This window comes from Xiphophorus hellerii, chromosome 5 (assembly GCF_003331165.1).
Source record: "Xiphophorus hellerii strain 12219 chromosome 5, Xiphophorus_hellerii-4.1, whole genome shotgun sequence".
Taxonomy (NCBI): domain Eukaryota; kingdom Metazoa; phylum Chordata; class Actinopteri; order Cyprinodontiformes; family Poeciliidae; genus Xiphophorus; species Xiphophorus hellerii.
This window is the reverse complement of record NC_045676.1, coordinates 23,632,892-23,648,788: the sequence shown is the minus strand read 5'-3', so window position 1 is coordinate 23,648,788 and position 15,897 is coordinate 23,632,892. Positions and strand designations below refer to the sequence as shown.

At 37.5% G+C, this 15,897-nt stretch overlaps 1 protein-coding gene across 1 annotated transcript; it reads right to left on the bottom strand.

Moving 5' to 3' along the window:
* Positions 1-3,277: 3,277 nt before the first annotated feature.
* LOC116720660 (phospholipid phosphatase 3-like) lies at positions 3,278-12,669 on the bottom strand. Its single transcript, XM_032564043.1, has 6 exons — positions 12,277-12,669; positions 7,386-7,543; positions 6,960-7,246; positions 6,094-6,151; positions 4,137-4,313; positions 3,278-4,014 (listed from the first exon to the last, which is right to left on the bottom strand). The coding sequence occupies exons 1-6, from the start codon at positions 12,476-12,478 to the stop codon at positions 3,916-3,918; spliced, it is 981 nt and encodes a 326-aa protein (XP_032419934.1). The 5' UTR covers positions 12,479-12,669; the 3' UTR covers positions 3,278-3,915.
* Positions 12,670-15,897: the final 3,228 nt, after the last annotated feature.

The window sequence follows — 15,897 nt, the reverse complement described above, 5'->3', positions numbered from 1 at the left end:
TATCTGATAGAACAACATGGCAATGATAAATAAACTGTATTTTTGCTTATCACTCCTCTTTATCAGGCAAGAAACAAGATATTTCACTCAGAAATATTTCACACAGGCGGATTATTAGTGGTGTACTGCTTCTTCTACGCTGATTGTTGCACAGTTTCCTGTGTAACAATCAGCCATTTCTCTGAATATATCTACTGAATGCAAATGGCCTAAATGATTATAAAGCGGTGTTTGCATATATCTCTGTCATGTTCTTAATGTGTTCTGAGACGACAGACGTCTTTGGTCTCGGCCTTTCTCTGACGAGCTGTTAGCTTAATCTTTGTGATCAGATAATCTGGATTTATACTAAATGATAGTAATCTGACACAGGTAAGACATTAACCCTTTAGAGCATTTTTTAACAAAACCTCACTTTAAAATTTCAGTTTGAATAAGTATTTTTGATCAATAAGAGATGAATAATGATTAAATTGGACAAGTCTTACCTATTTAATTTATTGTATATAATTTTTTTTTTAAAGATTTGATATTATTCTTTATATTATACCCTAATTTCATTCATTGTGTGTCTGGTTCTCATTCGGACTAGTTGACCCATGAATTAAGACATTATGACTCCTTATCAAATCAAAAATAATTATGACTGTAAGATATTAATGACCAAACTGAGGGCAAAGGTCACCAAGGCAGATACAAACTGATGGTCGATATGAAGCGTTCAATGGCACACTGCTCTTTTACGGACCCAAAATATCCGATCAACCGAAACGTAAAACCAGGAAAGTATGAAATGGTGAAGGGGTCTCATGGCTGACGGTCTCTGCTGTGTGGCATTTAGGACAACGACTCTGACATATTGCAACATCTCTGTACAAAACATGAAACGGCTGCAAAACAGTGCAAAAGTCTTAGGTCATCCTGTATTTCTACTCTTAGACTCTAAAAAAAGTCACCTCTTCCGGCTTTCTACAAGTCTTTTAAATATTTTCTTTGGAGTTCACTCATTTCCTGTGCGGTGCTAGTACCTGACCACAGCAGCACGTAATAAAATGTTTTCTTTGAAAAGTTAGGAAAATGCAGATAAAAAGTTTCTATGTTCAGAAAAAAGGAGATGCATTGTCTTCTAGTTGATTGATTACTTGTTGCCAAGATCTCAGTTTTGTTTGTGTTAAACTGTTTAACCTGTTTTTTTTTGTTTGTTGTTTTTTTTTTTAGAAAATAAAGGAATGGGAACATCTGAGTTCCTGTGACTCTAGTAGCAAAGTGAAAACGTTTCATCACTGGTTCTTTGCTACTTCTTAAGTAGACACAAAACCAGTTTCGCCCATGAATTTTGAAAGCTTTTTGGGTGCAAAGAGGTCAAACAAATATCCTTTTAGATGTTGACAGATATTGGGGCTGTTACTCCGTGAAAAAGAAAATTTTTAAAAGACCTGAAGAAATAGAAAGAAATATTGATTAAAGCCATTTTTTACTTAAGAACTGAGGGATAACTTAATGGCTTTTGCACCAAACTGTACAGAAACCAAGAGATAAAAAAAGAAAATTGTTGCTGAAAACATCCAACGAATGACTGGTGTGGATCTTTTTAATGAAGATAAAATTATCAATTTGAAATGATTATAGAGCAGCAGTGCAGAACGCATTCAGTGACAAATCACTTTAACTGGAACTTTTATCAAAAGGATAACTTTACAAGTTCGATCGTTGTACATGATCATTACATTTCTGAGAAAATTTGAAAACATGGAAAAACGGCATTTTCACAGGCAATATAAGTATAAAGAAACTGGTACATGTGACAATGTAGCCATATTTTGAAGTAAGAGGCGATGAAATCAGAGACACCTTGTTCCTGAAACTCCAGTGATGGAGTTGGTGAGATTCATTTTAGGCAGCAGAGAAGAACTCGATGAAACGATGAGTTCAGATAGTTCTGCTGAGAAGAAAGATTAACTACAAAACTTAATTTAAAAATGACTGTGTATGATTTTAATGACAGGAATAAAGATTGTATTACTTCTCTTGATCAAATACAGATTTTTTTACTATTAATTTACTTCTGTGGTGTGGTTTCACATTAATCTTTTGCAAAGTGTTGTATTATTGAGGAGGGTTTAGTTAATAGACTCATTTTAAGTTTAATGTAATCTCTCTCTCTATATATATATATATATACTGTATATATATATGTATATATATACAGTGCAGACCAAAAGTGCAGACACAACTGTGTGTCCAAACCAGTTCAAATACAATGAAACAATTTTTATTTATTTAGAAAACTGAAGACTTAAAAATGAAAATGGTTGGTAAAAGTTTATATATATAAACTTTTACCAACCATTTTCATTTTTAAGTCTTCAGTTTTCTAAATAAATAAAAATTGTTTCATTGTATTTTCATTTTCGACTTTTACGTAGATCATCAGACAAGAAAAGATGTAAAAAAAAAAAAAAAAAAAAAATTCAAATGTAAAACTAAAAAAGAAAAGAACGAAGAGGAAACAGAAAGATGATCCGGTGCAGATGAAAATTTGGTGAAAACAAATTATGAAAATAAGGAAAAAACAAACAAACACTGAAACGATTACCAAAAGAATAACACACAATCAACCTGGTGCAAAAATTTTTAGATCTAAAAATAAATGTCCTTCATCAAACCTTTATAAATGAAGTACATGAAGTACATATGTTTTTTATGTTTTAAAAACACAAAAATGGTTTGTAAAAACTTACAAACCTTATGTTTTTACAAAACATATCAGAAACTCTAAATGTTTAGATAGCAAAGCAGACCTTCCTGTGAATATTCAGGCCTAAGTATAAACATTAATGTTTATTATCAGCCTGTAATTTTGCATTCATTGTACAAAATCATGTTCTTGCTTATCACGTTTTCTAAAACTGAAAATGCAAACACTTTTTTTGTGAATTTTCTAGTAGAATGAGCTTGAGATATTTGGAGTACAATACGTTTTGGTAGAGTTTAATTTCACACAAAAAATGCATTATTTCCAGTGGCATATTATTTCACTTATATCAAGATATTTTTACTATGACAATAGTGACAGTATCTGCCAGTGGAAATAATACTTTTTCATCAATATTGAGGAATTATTTATTTAAAATAAGCTCCTATGTCTTGTAGAAAATTACTTGTAAGTTAGTTTTGTCCTATTTAAAGGTTATTTAGATATTTACACTAAAACATAGACCAAAAATACTTTTTTTTTTTGCAGTAAGAGGAAAATAATCACAATCAAAACACAAAATATTTATAAAACATTTTACTTCTAGCAACACTGACACGTGTACATCACAAATGACCTCTGCTGATGATTTCAGTGTTTTTCCTGTATGTTATATTCTGTTAGGAAGTCTATTAGTCGTTTTCTTATGACACAACAAATCCTACGACATCTGGCCAAACGCATGAAGAAAAAATGAGTACTTACATTCAGCAGCGTATGAAATTATGTAAAAACTGTTAAATAATACAATCTGTGTTTATAAAAATATATATTACGTTCTACTCATTGCAAAGTGGTAATAACACTAACACTGAAATAAAATGTGCCTTGACGTTATCCTTTGTGCCTTCAAAATATTTATACATGTACAAGTGGTGCATAGTTATGGTGGCTCCTGTTTTCAGTCTCACCTCATAGGTTACCAGTCACAAGGGCAAAAGGTCGCGGGCTCAGTCTGTTTACATAACAGACGCAGTTTTCAGTCTCCTTCTGTTTCTTCCTCTCAATCACTTCAATGTCTTTTCTCTCTCTCTCTCTCTCTTTTATGAGCTGCAGAAATTGTCTCCGAAAGTCTTTGCCTGCTCCCCCTGTCAAAACGCCGAGGTATGTCTTTTGATTTCAGAGGAAATTGCCAGGCGCTCCTCTGGCTTGTGGGGTTTTCAGCAGACAGTCTGCTGAGGAGACGGGGGGCCGTCCGGCTTCTCGGCCGAGGACGGGTCCGACGTACAGCCTTTGAACATCGGCGAGATGTAGAAAGCCTGGCGGTGCGGGGAGGTGGGGAAGGGAAACAGACAAACACAAACACGACTTGAGACACGAGCGGACTCTGACATGTGGACACGCTCCGATGAACCAAACAGGGACGGTGAGGAATACTGACCACCCAGTACGCAGTGAGAGCCCCCTGCACGTATCCTGTCAGCACGTCCGACGGGTGGTGCCTGTAGTCCGAGATGCGGGTCAGACCCGTGTAGACTGCCAGGAGAACCAGGAAGAACTGCAGCAGCGGCCTGAGCAGCCGAGCGCCGCGCCACGTCAGCCTCGCCTGCAGGTAGAACTACAAACAACAACATGTTTAATGCTCTGGAGATCATTCAGCAATGAGTAAATCAGGAAAGAACTAAAAAGTGGTTTAAAGCTGACTGTAATAAAAAAAAAGAAAAAATAGAGAGACATCTGTTGGTTGAAGTAGATGGACAGCACCAAAGATCGACAGAGCTCTTTTCCCAGGATGAAAGTCAGGAAATCTTTTGTTTTGGACTTTCAAACCCGTTAGCTTTCTTTCTTCTTCATTGATAATAAAGGTCGGCCTTTAATTAAAACCCCCACTTCATTTTTGTAAGACTTATTTGCAAACCCATAACGTTCAGCTGCTCGAGAACAATTTGTTGTTGTTGGTTTTTTTTTGTCATATGCATTAGAAATCTGGAACAAACTTCAAGAAAACCGTAAAGATGTCGAAACACTGAATTCATTTAAATCAATGCTAAAAGCCCTCCTGTTTAGAGCTGCCTTTACTCATAATAACTGGGACATTGATCAATATATTTGATGTGTATTTCCTGGATGATTTTGATGATGGCATTTAACAAAATATGTTTGTTGCTTCTTTCGTAACTGCTAACCGTATGATGTTCTTATGACGTAAAGCACTTTGAACTACCTTGTTGCTGAAATGTGCTCTATAAATAACGCTTAAAGTATTTTATTATAATATTATAACAAAATTGCTCTTATTATGTGAGTTTGTAAAGATGTTTCAAATTTTTGGTCTGATTATGTTTGAGACAGTATCGACTCTCCAAACGGAGTCTGATTGCTTCACTAATTATTACAACTACAAGTTTTAACCTTAATCTGAATTCAAGGTCTAAAGTTTTGAGGGGGTTGTTTAGTTTAGTCTTATTGAATTATTTTTAAAATAATTACTGTAAGCTTGATTTGGAGTATTAAAATCAGCTAATTGAACTCATTCTACCAACTTGTGATGAGGGCACCGGGGTTCACACACAAGCTCCCACATCCACATCCACACACATTTCACACACAATGCAGCAGAGCTGTGGGAGCCACGGTGACTCTCCTCCCACAGTGAAACAAAGCGGCCTTTGTCCGCCTCGTATCCTTCGCTCCCCGTCCTCGCTCATTCTTTCACTTTATGTCGCTAACTGCACTGACGATAAATAAATGCCGCAGAAATGTTTTATTTTCTTTTCCAATATATGAACACGACGACTGTAACAGGAGAAATATAAATATTACGAGTTTGGCTAGTCAACGAGAGCGCTTCGTGGTGCGAAAGAACGGAGGAGTAAAAAAAGAAAAAACATGAAATAAATTCTTGATAATATAAGTGAAATTCGACATTTGATACAAAGCAAATACAGAAGTCTATCTAAAATTGTTTAAGGGGCTCAGTAATTTAACAACAGTAGTTATTATTTATTTATTAACAGTATTTCTAATTCATTTAATGTGAAAATCATCAAACAAAACTTGAATTTATCATAGTTTTAAATCTCCACTGATCAATTCATTTGGCTATATTTACTTCTGAAGAAAATTATTTAAAACGTCTTTAAAAAAAGACCCTGATGTCTGATTGGTGAACCTGCACAATAACATAACATTTAAGTTCATTGTGAACTCATTGGTGCTCGACTATCAAAGAATTAAACACACACTAACTAATGTGGTACATTTTGAAAAACGGTTTCTATAAAGTTACACTTTCAGTAAGACATAGACAAACTTTAAATGATCATTTCTTTAGCTGACGTATTTCCATTTTTATGAAAAAAAAAGAAAAGATATTCATAGAAAACGTAGAAACTCACCGCTAAATACAGCATGGAGTACAAGGCAAAAGAAGCGTGGCCAGAGAAGAAGGACTTCCTGCAAAAACAGAAAAAAGCATTTAGATTTATAGGTAACTGATCGACATCACACAGAAAATTCATAAATACGTCATCCGCTTTTACAGGTGAACCTCAATAAATTAGAACATCATGCAAAATTGAATTTGTTTCAGTACTTCAATACAAGAATGGACAGTTATATAGATATATTGTCGCCTAGAGAAATATATGGGCAATAATTACTGCATTAATGAACATCCTTTTACTTGCACACCTTTTTTGATCACAGTTTTTCCATCCACTCAACTTTCCACTAATTTGTGGTTCACTCTCTGAAGGCTGTAAATAACAAACGTTGGTCTTTATGTGAGATTTTCACATTTTTGTGAAACTAGAATGTTGGGCTTTCATTCGATGAACGAATCTACAGTCATATTCAGTAAATTATAATACGAGTTCCAATGAGGCTCGCCAGTCAGATTTAAAGTAAATTTTGAAGATAACAACATCTTAGCAGGCATTAACCACCCTTTACATTAAAACCCACATTTCTTTATTCATTTTTTATTGGTCTGATGTAATATTCTTGTCTTTAATGTTGCATTTTCAGTTTTGGGTAAGTGAAAATCATCATAACCAACATAAAAACAATTGACTTATAAACTGTCTGTCTGTCTCTATTTGTTTTATTTAGTGAGGTGAATTACTGAAAAGAATAAAAATTTACAGACTGTATTTAATGAATTAATTAAATAAATTAACTTTTTAATGACAGTTTAATTTATTAACCCACACCTGTATATTTTTATAGTTTCTGACACACACACCATCAATCAGATCCTCACCTGGCCTCTTCCACTAAGCGGTGGTCAGGGTTGGCACATTTCACTTTTGGCACGTAGGTTCCCAGCGTGCAGTTGAGCGACGCGTACGTGACGCCGCACACGTGCAGGAAGTGAGGCCGCAGCCGCCCGATGCTGAGCTTGGCCATGTTGGTGAGCGACTGGCAGACGAAGCAGCCGAACAGGAAGGAGCCCAGCTCCTTGTACAGGCAGGAGACGTACAGGTTCCTCACGAATGATTTGGAGCTGACGCTGCGGAAGCGCGCCCGGTGGCACTCCCCGAGCGCAATCTGAAGGTTGGAAAAAGTTCAAAAAGGAAGCGAGAAACGGTTTGTTTTGAAAAATGAGCTGCTGTGATGGGAGGAGGGGTGTGTGTGTGTGGGGGCGTGGGTGTGTGGGTGTGTGGGGGGGGGGATCTTGAAAACTCACTGCAAAGCCTGTGATGATGATTCCACCTGCGATAAGAAGCTTATCTGAAATGACTTCGTTGGACAGATAAGGGTAGGTGATGCTGGGGTCTCCACATGTGAAGCCCCTCTTGAAGGGTTTCACTACCTTCAGCTCGCATACGAGGAAAGGAATCGATGCTGCGTGGACAGAGAAGAGACGGACACTGGGTTAGCCCAACAGATAACCGTACAGAGTCTGCTGGTTTAAAAACAACAACAAACAAAAACACACAAATGTCACAGTTCATGTGTCACAGCGACGAACATCTCTGATATGCTGAAAAGCTGCAAGTGTTACGACCGGGCATGAATTTTAATTGACCCTCAGGCAAGAACACTTCAGCTTTACTCTGCTTCCAATAAAAACATTCCTAGCTCTCACTCCATTCAGTCATTGTTGCTGTTTTAATTGAATTACTTTTGTTGTTGTTTATTTCTCTCTCAAAAAGGAACACTCGTTGATTCTCAATCAAATGTCCACACCTGGCACTTTTAATGAAAACTCACGACAATGGTCATTTGTGCAAAACCTTGCAATAAATATGCTGGAATGCTAATGAAGTACCCGCTAATTCAATCGAAAATTCACAAATAAAACACTGCGAAGGTTTTGAATCTCTTCGACAAGCTTCTGCAATTACTTTTTTCCAGCGCGGTTTAAAGGTCTTGGAGGAACGGCTTTGTTTGTGACTCACCTGCAGTAAACCACTGGACAGCCACTCTTATTTTGAAAAGACATTTCTGTGTGTCCTTAAGCCACTTCAGGTTCAAAAATCCAAAGTGTTTCGTGCAAATGTTTTGATAAACCTTGAAACCACTATCACGATTACATGCAACAGTTATTTAAGGCTCTTGGTTGTTTGCAGTGGTTAGCTTGCAATGTTAGCTTAACTAATTCAATTTTCTGTAGACTGGGATAACTTATGCTAAAAATTTCAATTTAAAAAAAAATACTACACTGATCTGTTGGTAGATATTTCTCATTATGTTTTAATACAGAGTAGGATTGCAGGCAGCAATTGCAGTTTTCTGGCCCATCGCCAATTACCGATCTTTAAAAAGCCTTGACCTGCCGATTCTGATTTTGGCCATAACAATTTTTTTTTGTCTGAAATGTCGCTAGATATAGTAAGAAAGTAACCGAGTCAGCATTGGTGGAGTGATACAATGGCTGGCCGATAAATCAGAGTAGCCCTGACACAAAATAATGCTAAGCATGTTAAAAGTTTAAGCCAGAGTTTTCTTTTGGGCCAAATCAAAATCACGAAGGCTCTTAAACGGCCGGTTGTGACAGAAAGTATTGATATAACCCGTTCACAAACTGTTAAAATATCAATGAATTCTTAACATTTATATTTTTCAACATCTTTTCAGTATTTTGTGATTCTAATTTCGAAACATTTGCGATATTTGCGCTTATTTATGACGGTAAATGTAACTTCACGAACCATAATCTGACATCAATTAAGACCGAGGCAGATGTTTTGTACAAGTGAGAAAGTTTTGGACAATTTTAAAGAAAAATCTGCAATAAACTCACAATTATTAGAGCAAAAAAAGTGCAGGGTTTTGTTAATTTTGCGTGAATTTCCACAATAATTTTCAAGAAAATGGAGGGACAGATTAATATAATTTGGCAGTAAACAGATAAAAACTGCATTAATTTGATTGATAACATAATATTTAAGCACACCTAGTGTTCAGTCTAGAATCTAGGGTCGCATAAAGAGCTACGGCGGGCCGGATTTGGCCCACGGGCCTCGAGTTTGACGCATATGGTCCAAGCCAATGGCGAATGCTCTGTAGTATAGGGGATTTGGGAGAGGACAAAAGGTCAAATGTGGATTATTTTTACAGGAAAACAACAATCAAGAATATGGAGGTCACCAAACCGCTCCACTGGGATGTAAAAGACTCAAAGGAAGAGCAGCAGAGATCTTCTGTTCCCCGAATGAATACAATCTGAATCCACTGAGACTGGAAAGAAAGCAGCACAGTAAAGCAGAGCCCCAACAAAGACCCAGCTCCCACTGCGCATGCGTGTGAGAAGGTTTCTGTTGTTGAGGAGGAAGAGGAGGGTGAGGGGGGTGGAGGGGATGTTTATGACTCCAGTTCAACTCTGCCCAGCAAAACAAAGAGTAAATGGAGCAGCAGAGCAGAGCCAGAGCCAGCTTCACACTGTCTCTGCTTGTCTCTGGTCGTCCGACCCCTCTCTGCCTCTTCCTCCGTTGTCTGTTGTGCATGCCTGCGCACACCGAACAAAGCAGGGAGTGGAGATCTAAAGGAGATACAGGGACTTCTCACGGTGCTCCCTCTCTTCTCGACTTACCCAAACTGTTGTTAAAATGAATCACTTCTCCATACAGCTTTTCCATTTGACCAATAATCGGCCCTTGTTTATTGCTAGCGTGTCGGTCAGCAATAGGCGATGCACACAAACATGCAGTACCCATGAATGGTAAGCATATTTCTTTAAACCAAATCCTCCCCAGACTTTCCCCGAGCCCTGAGAACTGGGATGTTGTCATGGAAAGAGCAGAAATCCCCAGGCAATGCACAGACCAGCTGGTACAGCGCGCTCAATACGCCACATGAAGAGGGAAGGGTTCACATGTAGATGAAGGGAGGACATTCTCTCAATCAATTTAAACTAAATGCCCTTTAAATAGACCCCAGCTGGAATAACGTTCTCAAAGAATCACAATGTTCACTTAAAACATGACTGCTTTTGTTTTTATGTACTGTATGCTTTTGGGCATAATAATACGCATTGGGGGTGTCCCGATACAACTTTTTCACTTCCGATACGATACCGATATTGCAGCTTTGAGCTTTGGCCGATACTGGTATTAATCCGATACAATATCAGCACAAATCATACAAAATGTTCTTACTTATTTTGTAGCGTGGAATGTTGTTGATCAAGTTATATTACTCAAACAGAGAACAGTCAACAACAACTGGTATGTGACCGACTGACTCACAAAAATCTGGGTGAGGGATAAAAGAGCGGCTGAATGGAAAGGCAGGCCGATATAATCTGATACCGATATCGGATCATTTTCCAATATCAATAACAAATCGGGACAACCCTTCTATACATTTTGTCATTTTGCGTTACAGAATAGTATATGTCTAGCAAGCTGATGTTACCTGGTTCAGCTAATATCTGCTTGTTATCTTGAACTTGGTAAGTAACTAGTGAGGCTAGCTGCTTAGGTAGCTAGCCATCAGTCAGCTGCTTTACACTCCGCTTGTACAGTGTTAATAACAGTGATCAATAAATGGGTGTGTAACAAGATCTTGTGACACCTTTTAGTCAAAGTAAAGTCAAAGTAAAGCAATATTTAGTTAGTGTGAGCATGTGACTCCTTCAGTTGAAATAAGTGTGAGATATGTTGCTTGAGACTTATTTTGAAGGACAAAAGGAACAAGTTTTGTATTTCTGACCTATTTTGTTAAAGTAGTCATTACATTTAGATGGGTTATCTATGACATTGTTTTAGTGTACATAGCAAAAAAGAGAAAGATTGGTTTACAAACAAAATACAAACATCTTGTTAGAACTGCGACATTAGCACCTCTAGCTAACGGCTGGCACTAACAACAAACAGGTTGTATCTGCTCCTTTATGTGCACGATAAACTGAAAACCTATTTCAGTCTTTTAATGATTTGAGCAAAGCTTGAAATTCATGAAAACCTTTTTTTTCCTGTTAATTAAAACAGAAGAAATTAGTATTTTCAGTGTATTTTAACGGCAGGATGACCGATCATAAATACCAGAATGAATGGACGAGTCAAATCTGAACCAGAGTATTCCATCCTCATTCATGACAACTCTTAGAAAACAAACAAAAGGGGGTTTTAAAATGAAAATTGTGGTTTAGACAAAATATAGCTAAAATCGATATTGAATGTTATATCGTCTCTATAGCCCTAAGAGTTTCCATATCAGCTCTGTCCAGGTTTTTTAGTACTGGAAATATTTCCAGTCAGCTAAAAGTGTTGCTTGGCCTTCCTTCAGTTAGCAGTTTTCAGCAACAAGAGTTGGAGAGACAATCCTGTTTTACTCTGTGCGTCACACAGCCGAACAAAACACTCTGCTCCTCTCGTTACAGAGCCCCGAGGGCAAAGGAACGATGTGTGATGGAATATATTTTTTTGTGTTTTTGAAACCGGAACTTTTTAAAACTTGGACATATTTTAAACTAACTTGCAAACCAAACTTGGAGTCATTTTAGTTCTAATATTCTGATTATCCCAGTTTCAGCTGCTGGGTGTCTTCTCTTATCTAAAAAAAAAAAAAATAGGAAGGATTTAGAAACTAAGCAGAGCAGAAGATAACAAGAGTGAAGTTACAAAAAAGAGGGAAGTATAAACACATGAAAGAATCGTTTCAACACTAACAGTAACAGGTAAAGCCAAGCAGCATGTGAGGTTTTATTTTTATGCCCAAGTGATGTAAAAAAAAAAAAATGCAATAACGAATATAGTAAATGAATATTACAACTGTTAAAATTGGAAAAGAGAAACCACAAGGTCACAGGGGATTCAGTCATTTGAAAATGTTTCAACGTACTGAAACATTTTTTTAAATTTAAATTTGAATTCATTTTTTAATAAACATTTTTTTTTGTTTTTTTCACAAACAGCGACACAAACATTTGATTATGATTGCGTCCACACAACCAAATAACTTATAAGAGATTCAAATTGTGTCGCTATATTTCCATAAAATAACACGATACACTAAAGAAAGGTACCAAAAACTTTCTCAACCATGATCTTAAGCGCTGCTGCAGCTGCTTAAAAATGCACTTAGCTGTATAAGCCTTTCTGAATGCATGTTTGGAGTGATCGCTTATTTACCGAGAAGGAGGCAGAGCAGGTCTAATCCCACCAGGAATCTCCTTTTGGACAGAGCAGGTCCCGTTATCTCCAGGAGTTTCTTCCCGCTGTCCATCCCCATCACCGCCGGCTTCGGGCTGACCTTCCTGTCCGACACTTTGAGCTGGAGCTCCGCACTCGGCACGGCCACCGTGGTGCTGTGCGTCCCGAACGTATCCAACATCACGTCTGCCTGGCTGCGGGTTGAAGCTCAGCGTAGAAAAAAAAAAAAAACCCAAAAAAACCCAACAACAAACTTGAAGGCAGGAGCTTCTTGAGTGCGTAACCCGGACCGTGGCTGCGTGTTATTTAAACTCTCCCAGGAGATTCACTTGCTCACACGTTGCAGTGTTTCCGTTTTATGTGTGTGTGTTTTTTTTTTTTTTTTTTTTTACTTTCATTCATCACTGTCTGGCCAGGCCTGCCCCGACCTGTTGCTGCTGATTCATCTGGAAGATATGGCGTTGCTTGCGAAACAAACCGGGATAAGATCTTTTCCCCCTTTCTTTCCCCTAAGAAGGAAAGCTACGAGATTGGGAGAAATTTCACTTCACCTTCCCCGGAAGGCTCGCAGACAAATGCATCAGAGATTTGTCAGTGTCTGGAGGAAAGATGGCTTTCTTCATCACTGTTCACTGCTCGTTTTCATAAGCCAACATGCAAACTTTCATCAAAATGCAGTAGATCGTTTAGTATAAACAGTGCCGTGAAACAGTATAGCTTGCAAACTTAAAAATCCGTCGTTTTTGGCTCTTTGTCCAATCACCAAGCAATTATAGACAAAATAAAATCCAGTAAATTAAAAGGCAGTTTTCTAAAGTTCATTCATTCATTTCTGCTCATTTTCCTCATTTTCTTGTCTATGACGTCACCACTACGTTTACTGTGGAACTGCTAAACAAGGTCATGCACCATTAAGTTGCTTGCCAACCGCCATTAAAAACAAAAAGAAGAACAAGGTCATGACTTCCGGCTAATCAGTCGCGTCAATCCGCCATTTTGTTTCCCTCCTCGCAGTGATTTTGTAGTCTAAGTTCAGTTTTGCCGCAGTCTAGTTGGTAAGTCAAAAAGTTTTGTTTTCTGGGATTCCTTACATCACCCCAGTGCCTGGCTAAATCTTATTTTTCTCAGCAGCTATACCCACGTGAGTGGGGAAAGTCCGCTTCTGTTAGCGCTGTGTGCTAGCTTGTAGCTCCCTCTGAAGACATAACTGTACTGCATGTTTTGGATATAATTATTTGGCTTTATTTTTTTTTTTACACATAATTCAAATGCATTCATTGAGCTAACTCCTTCATTATGTCGAGGCTTTGTTTACTTCATTCAGCTTGTGCTAGCGTTAGCACAAGATGCTAGCACATCTTAATACGTATCTGACACGCATAGGACGCTAGAGTTAAAAGACACTCCATGTTGTAGACAGGACAAGTCATCTTAAACTTGGGAATAAAAAGGTTCTCTGCCGGTGGATAAAACATATTGCTGCTATCAAACTACAAATATGGCCAAAAGGGGTGAAGTGGAACGTTAAATAAGGGTAAACGATGGATCTGTGGAGCTACAATATCGAGAACTTCAAACCAAAGCATTGCAGTTCTACTGTATACAGACCACAAGAGAATGATTTACATGTGAAAAGGAAGCATGTAAAAGCTCAACGTGTTCACTTGAATAAACAAAATTGTCATAGGAAAACAGTTTTTTTGTGTGTATGTAGCTTGTCTGAGTGATCTGAATGTAAAACGTTTGTGACTCTCACCCAGTGGCTGCTGGACCAACTATGGTCGTCACAAACAAGCAAAAAAAAAGAAAAAGAAAGAAAAGAAACCTGTAAGGATGACATTTTCACTAAACTGTAAAAAGGTAATTTCTGGAAAATTTCAGAGTTTGCTTTTAATTAACCACAAGATTTATTTAATTCTTGAAACAGAAATGAAGCTGTGTCATATCATGTATCTGCATTTTTTCAACCTCATTGGAAACAAATTAAGATTTAAAAAAAATACATTTTAGTAAATGACGAAAGACATAGTGAATCACAAATGAGCCAGTCCCGAGTTAATTCATATGGCCTGCAGGTGCCTCCAGATGGTTCTTAAAGGTGTGGCCAAGTGCAAGTCATGGATGGCTCATAAAAACTAACCAATTCTGGTTTACCCCTTGTTGGGGCTTTTACAAAATCATATTGGGTTTGTTTAAGTAGTGCTGTCTCTGATATCCCATGGAGCAATGCAGGCAGTCACTACACAACTAGGATCCTCACTAACCTGATGGTTTCAAGGGTAAATATCGTGACTTCTGAAGTATTTTCATATGCATATGTTTCTCAACTTAGGAGCAACAGCGCCACCTAGAGTTACAATTAAAGTCTTCAGTAGTTGCAGACTTGTGTCCTTGTCTGAAAATGTGAGAAAACCTTTCATTTCTCTTTCTGAACGATTTTAAGTGTTTACTATTTCAATTATTATGGGAAAATACAACTAAAAGTGACTTTCTACAGTTTAATTTTTTAAAATTTTCTTTAAATAAAGACCTGGGAGCTTCACTTGTAAATACACTTTTAACTATAAGTATTTTTATCACTATTATTACTGTAATAAGTTCAGATTTATCTTTAGTCGCATTGATTACTGCAACAGCGTCTTCACAGGTCTGTCCAACAAATCAATCAAACAACTGCAGCTCTCACTGAAACCAGGAAGATAGAGCCCATAATACCAGTTTTAAAGTCCCTCCACTGGCTCCCTGTAGCTCAAAGAATAAACTTTAAGATACTGTTAGTTTATAAATCACTGAACGGCTTAGCACCACAATACATTCAAGATCTGCTGTTGTTGTACCAACCTTCTAGACCCCTCAGGTCTTCTGGTTCTGGTTCTGCTCTGCATCCCCAGAACCAGAACCAAACAAAGAGAAGCAACATTCATCTTCTATGCACCACAAATCTGGAACAAACTTTCAGAAAACTGTAAAACAGCTGAAAAACTGTCTTCCTTTAAATCAGCGTTAAAACCCACCTGTTTAGAGATGTATTTGAAACGTAATCAATTACGAATGTAATGATGGCACTTGACTTAATGTCATGTTGTGATTGTTGAGTCCATGTTGCATGACTTTGTGTTTGTTAGGATGTAAAGCACTTTAAAATGCCTTGCTGCTGAAATGTGCTATACAAATAAAATTTGATTGATTTGATTGATTGATATTTTAACAACCAGCCTGTCTTAGCAAAAAGGAAAATACTAAGAGATGATACGCAGCTCTACATCTCAACATCACCATGTCACTCCGGACCCATCCGAGCTCTGAACAGAAGATCAGAACCAATCGGGTCGTGGAGGTGTTACAACATTTTTTTCAGCTGAACACAAACTGGGTGTTTAGCACCTGTGTTTCAGAGTAAACTTTCCTGAACTGTGTATCTACAGATGTCGACCGTTTTACATGACCAAAATCCACAACTACTGCTCCAACAAATGATATCATGTAGGAACTGATTAACTCTAAAAATATTCTATAACCATCGGTAGAAAGTCAACCATAAGCTTTTAATGTTTAAACCATGTAGTTGAGTGAAGTGACACAGAAGAAGGACCAGGCCGC

Excerpts from the sequence above, each read along its gene's own strand:
- LOC116720660 (XM_032564043.1), bottom strand. The coding sequence starts at position 12,478 with ATGTTGGATACGTTCGGGACGCACAGCACCACGGTGGCCGTGCCGAGT. Across the intron at positions 7,544-12,276 it reads CCTGCTCTGCCTCCTTCTCG|CATCGATTCCTTTCCTCGTA; the intron begins GTAAATAAGCGA and ends CTGTCCACGCAG. Across the intron at positions 6,152-6,959 it reads CGCTTAGTGGAAGAGGCCAG|GAAGTCCTTCTTCTCTGGCC; the intron begins GTGAGGATCTGA and ends CTGTTTTTGCAG.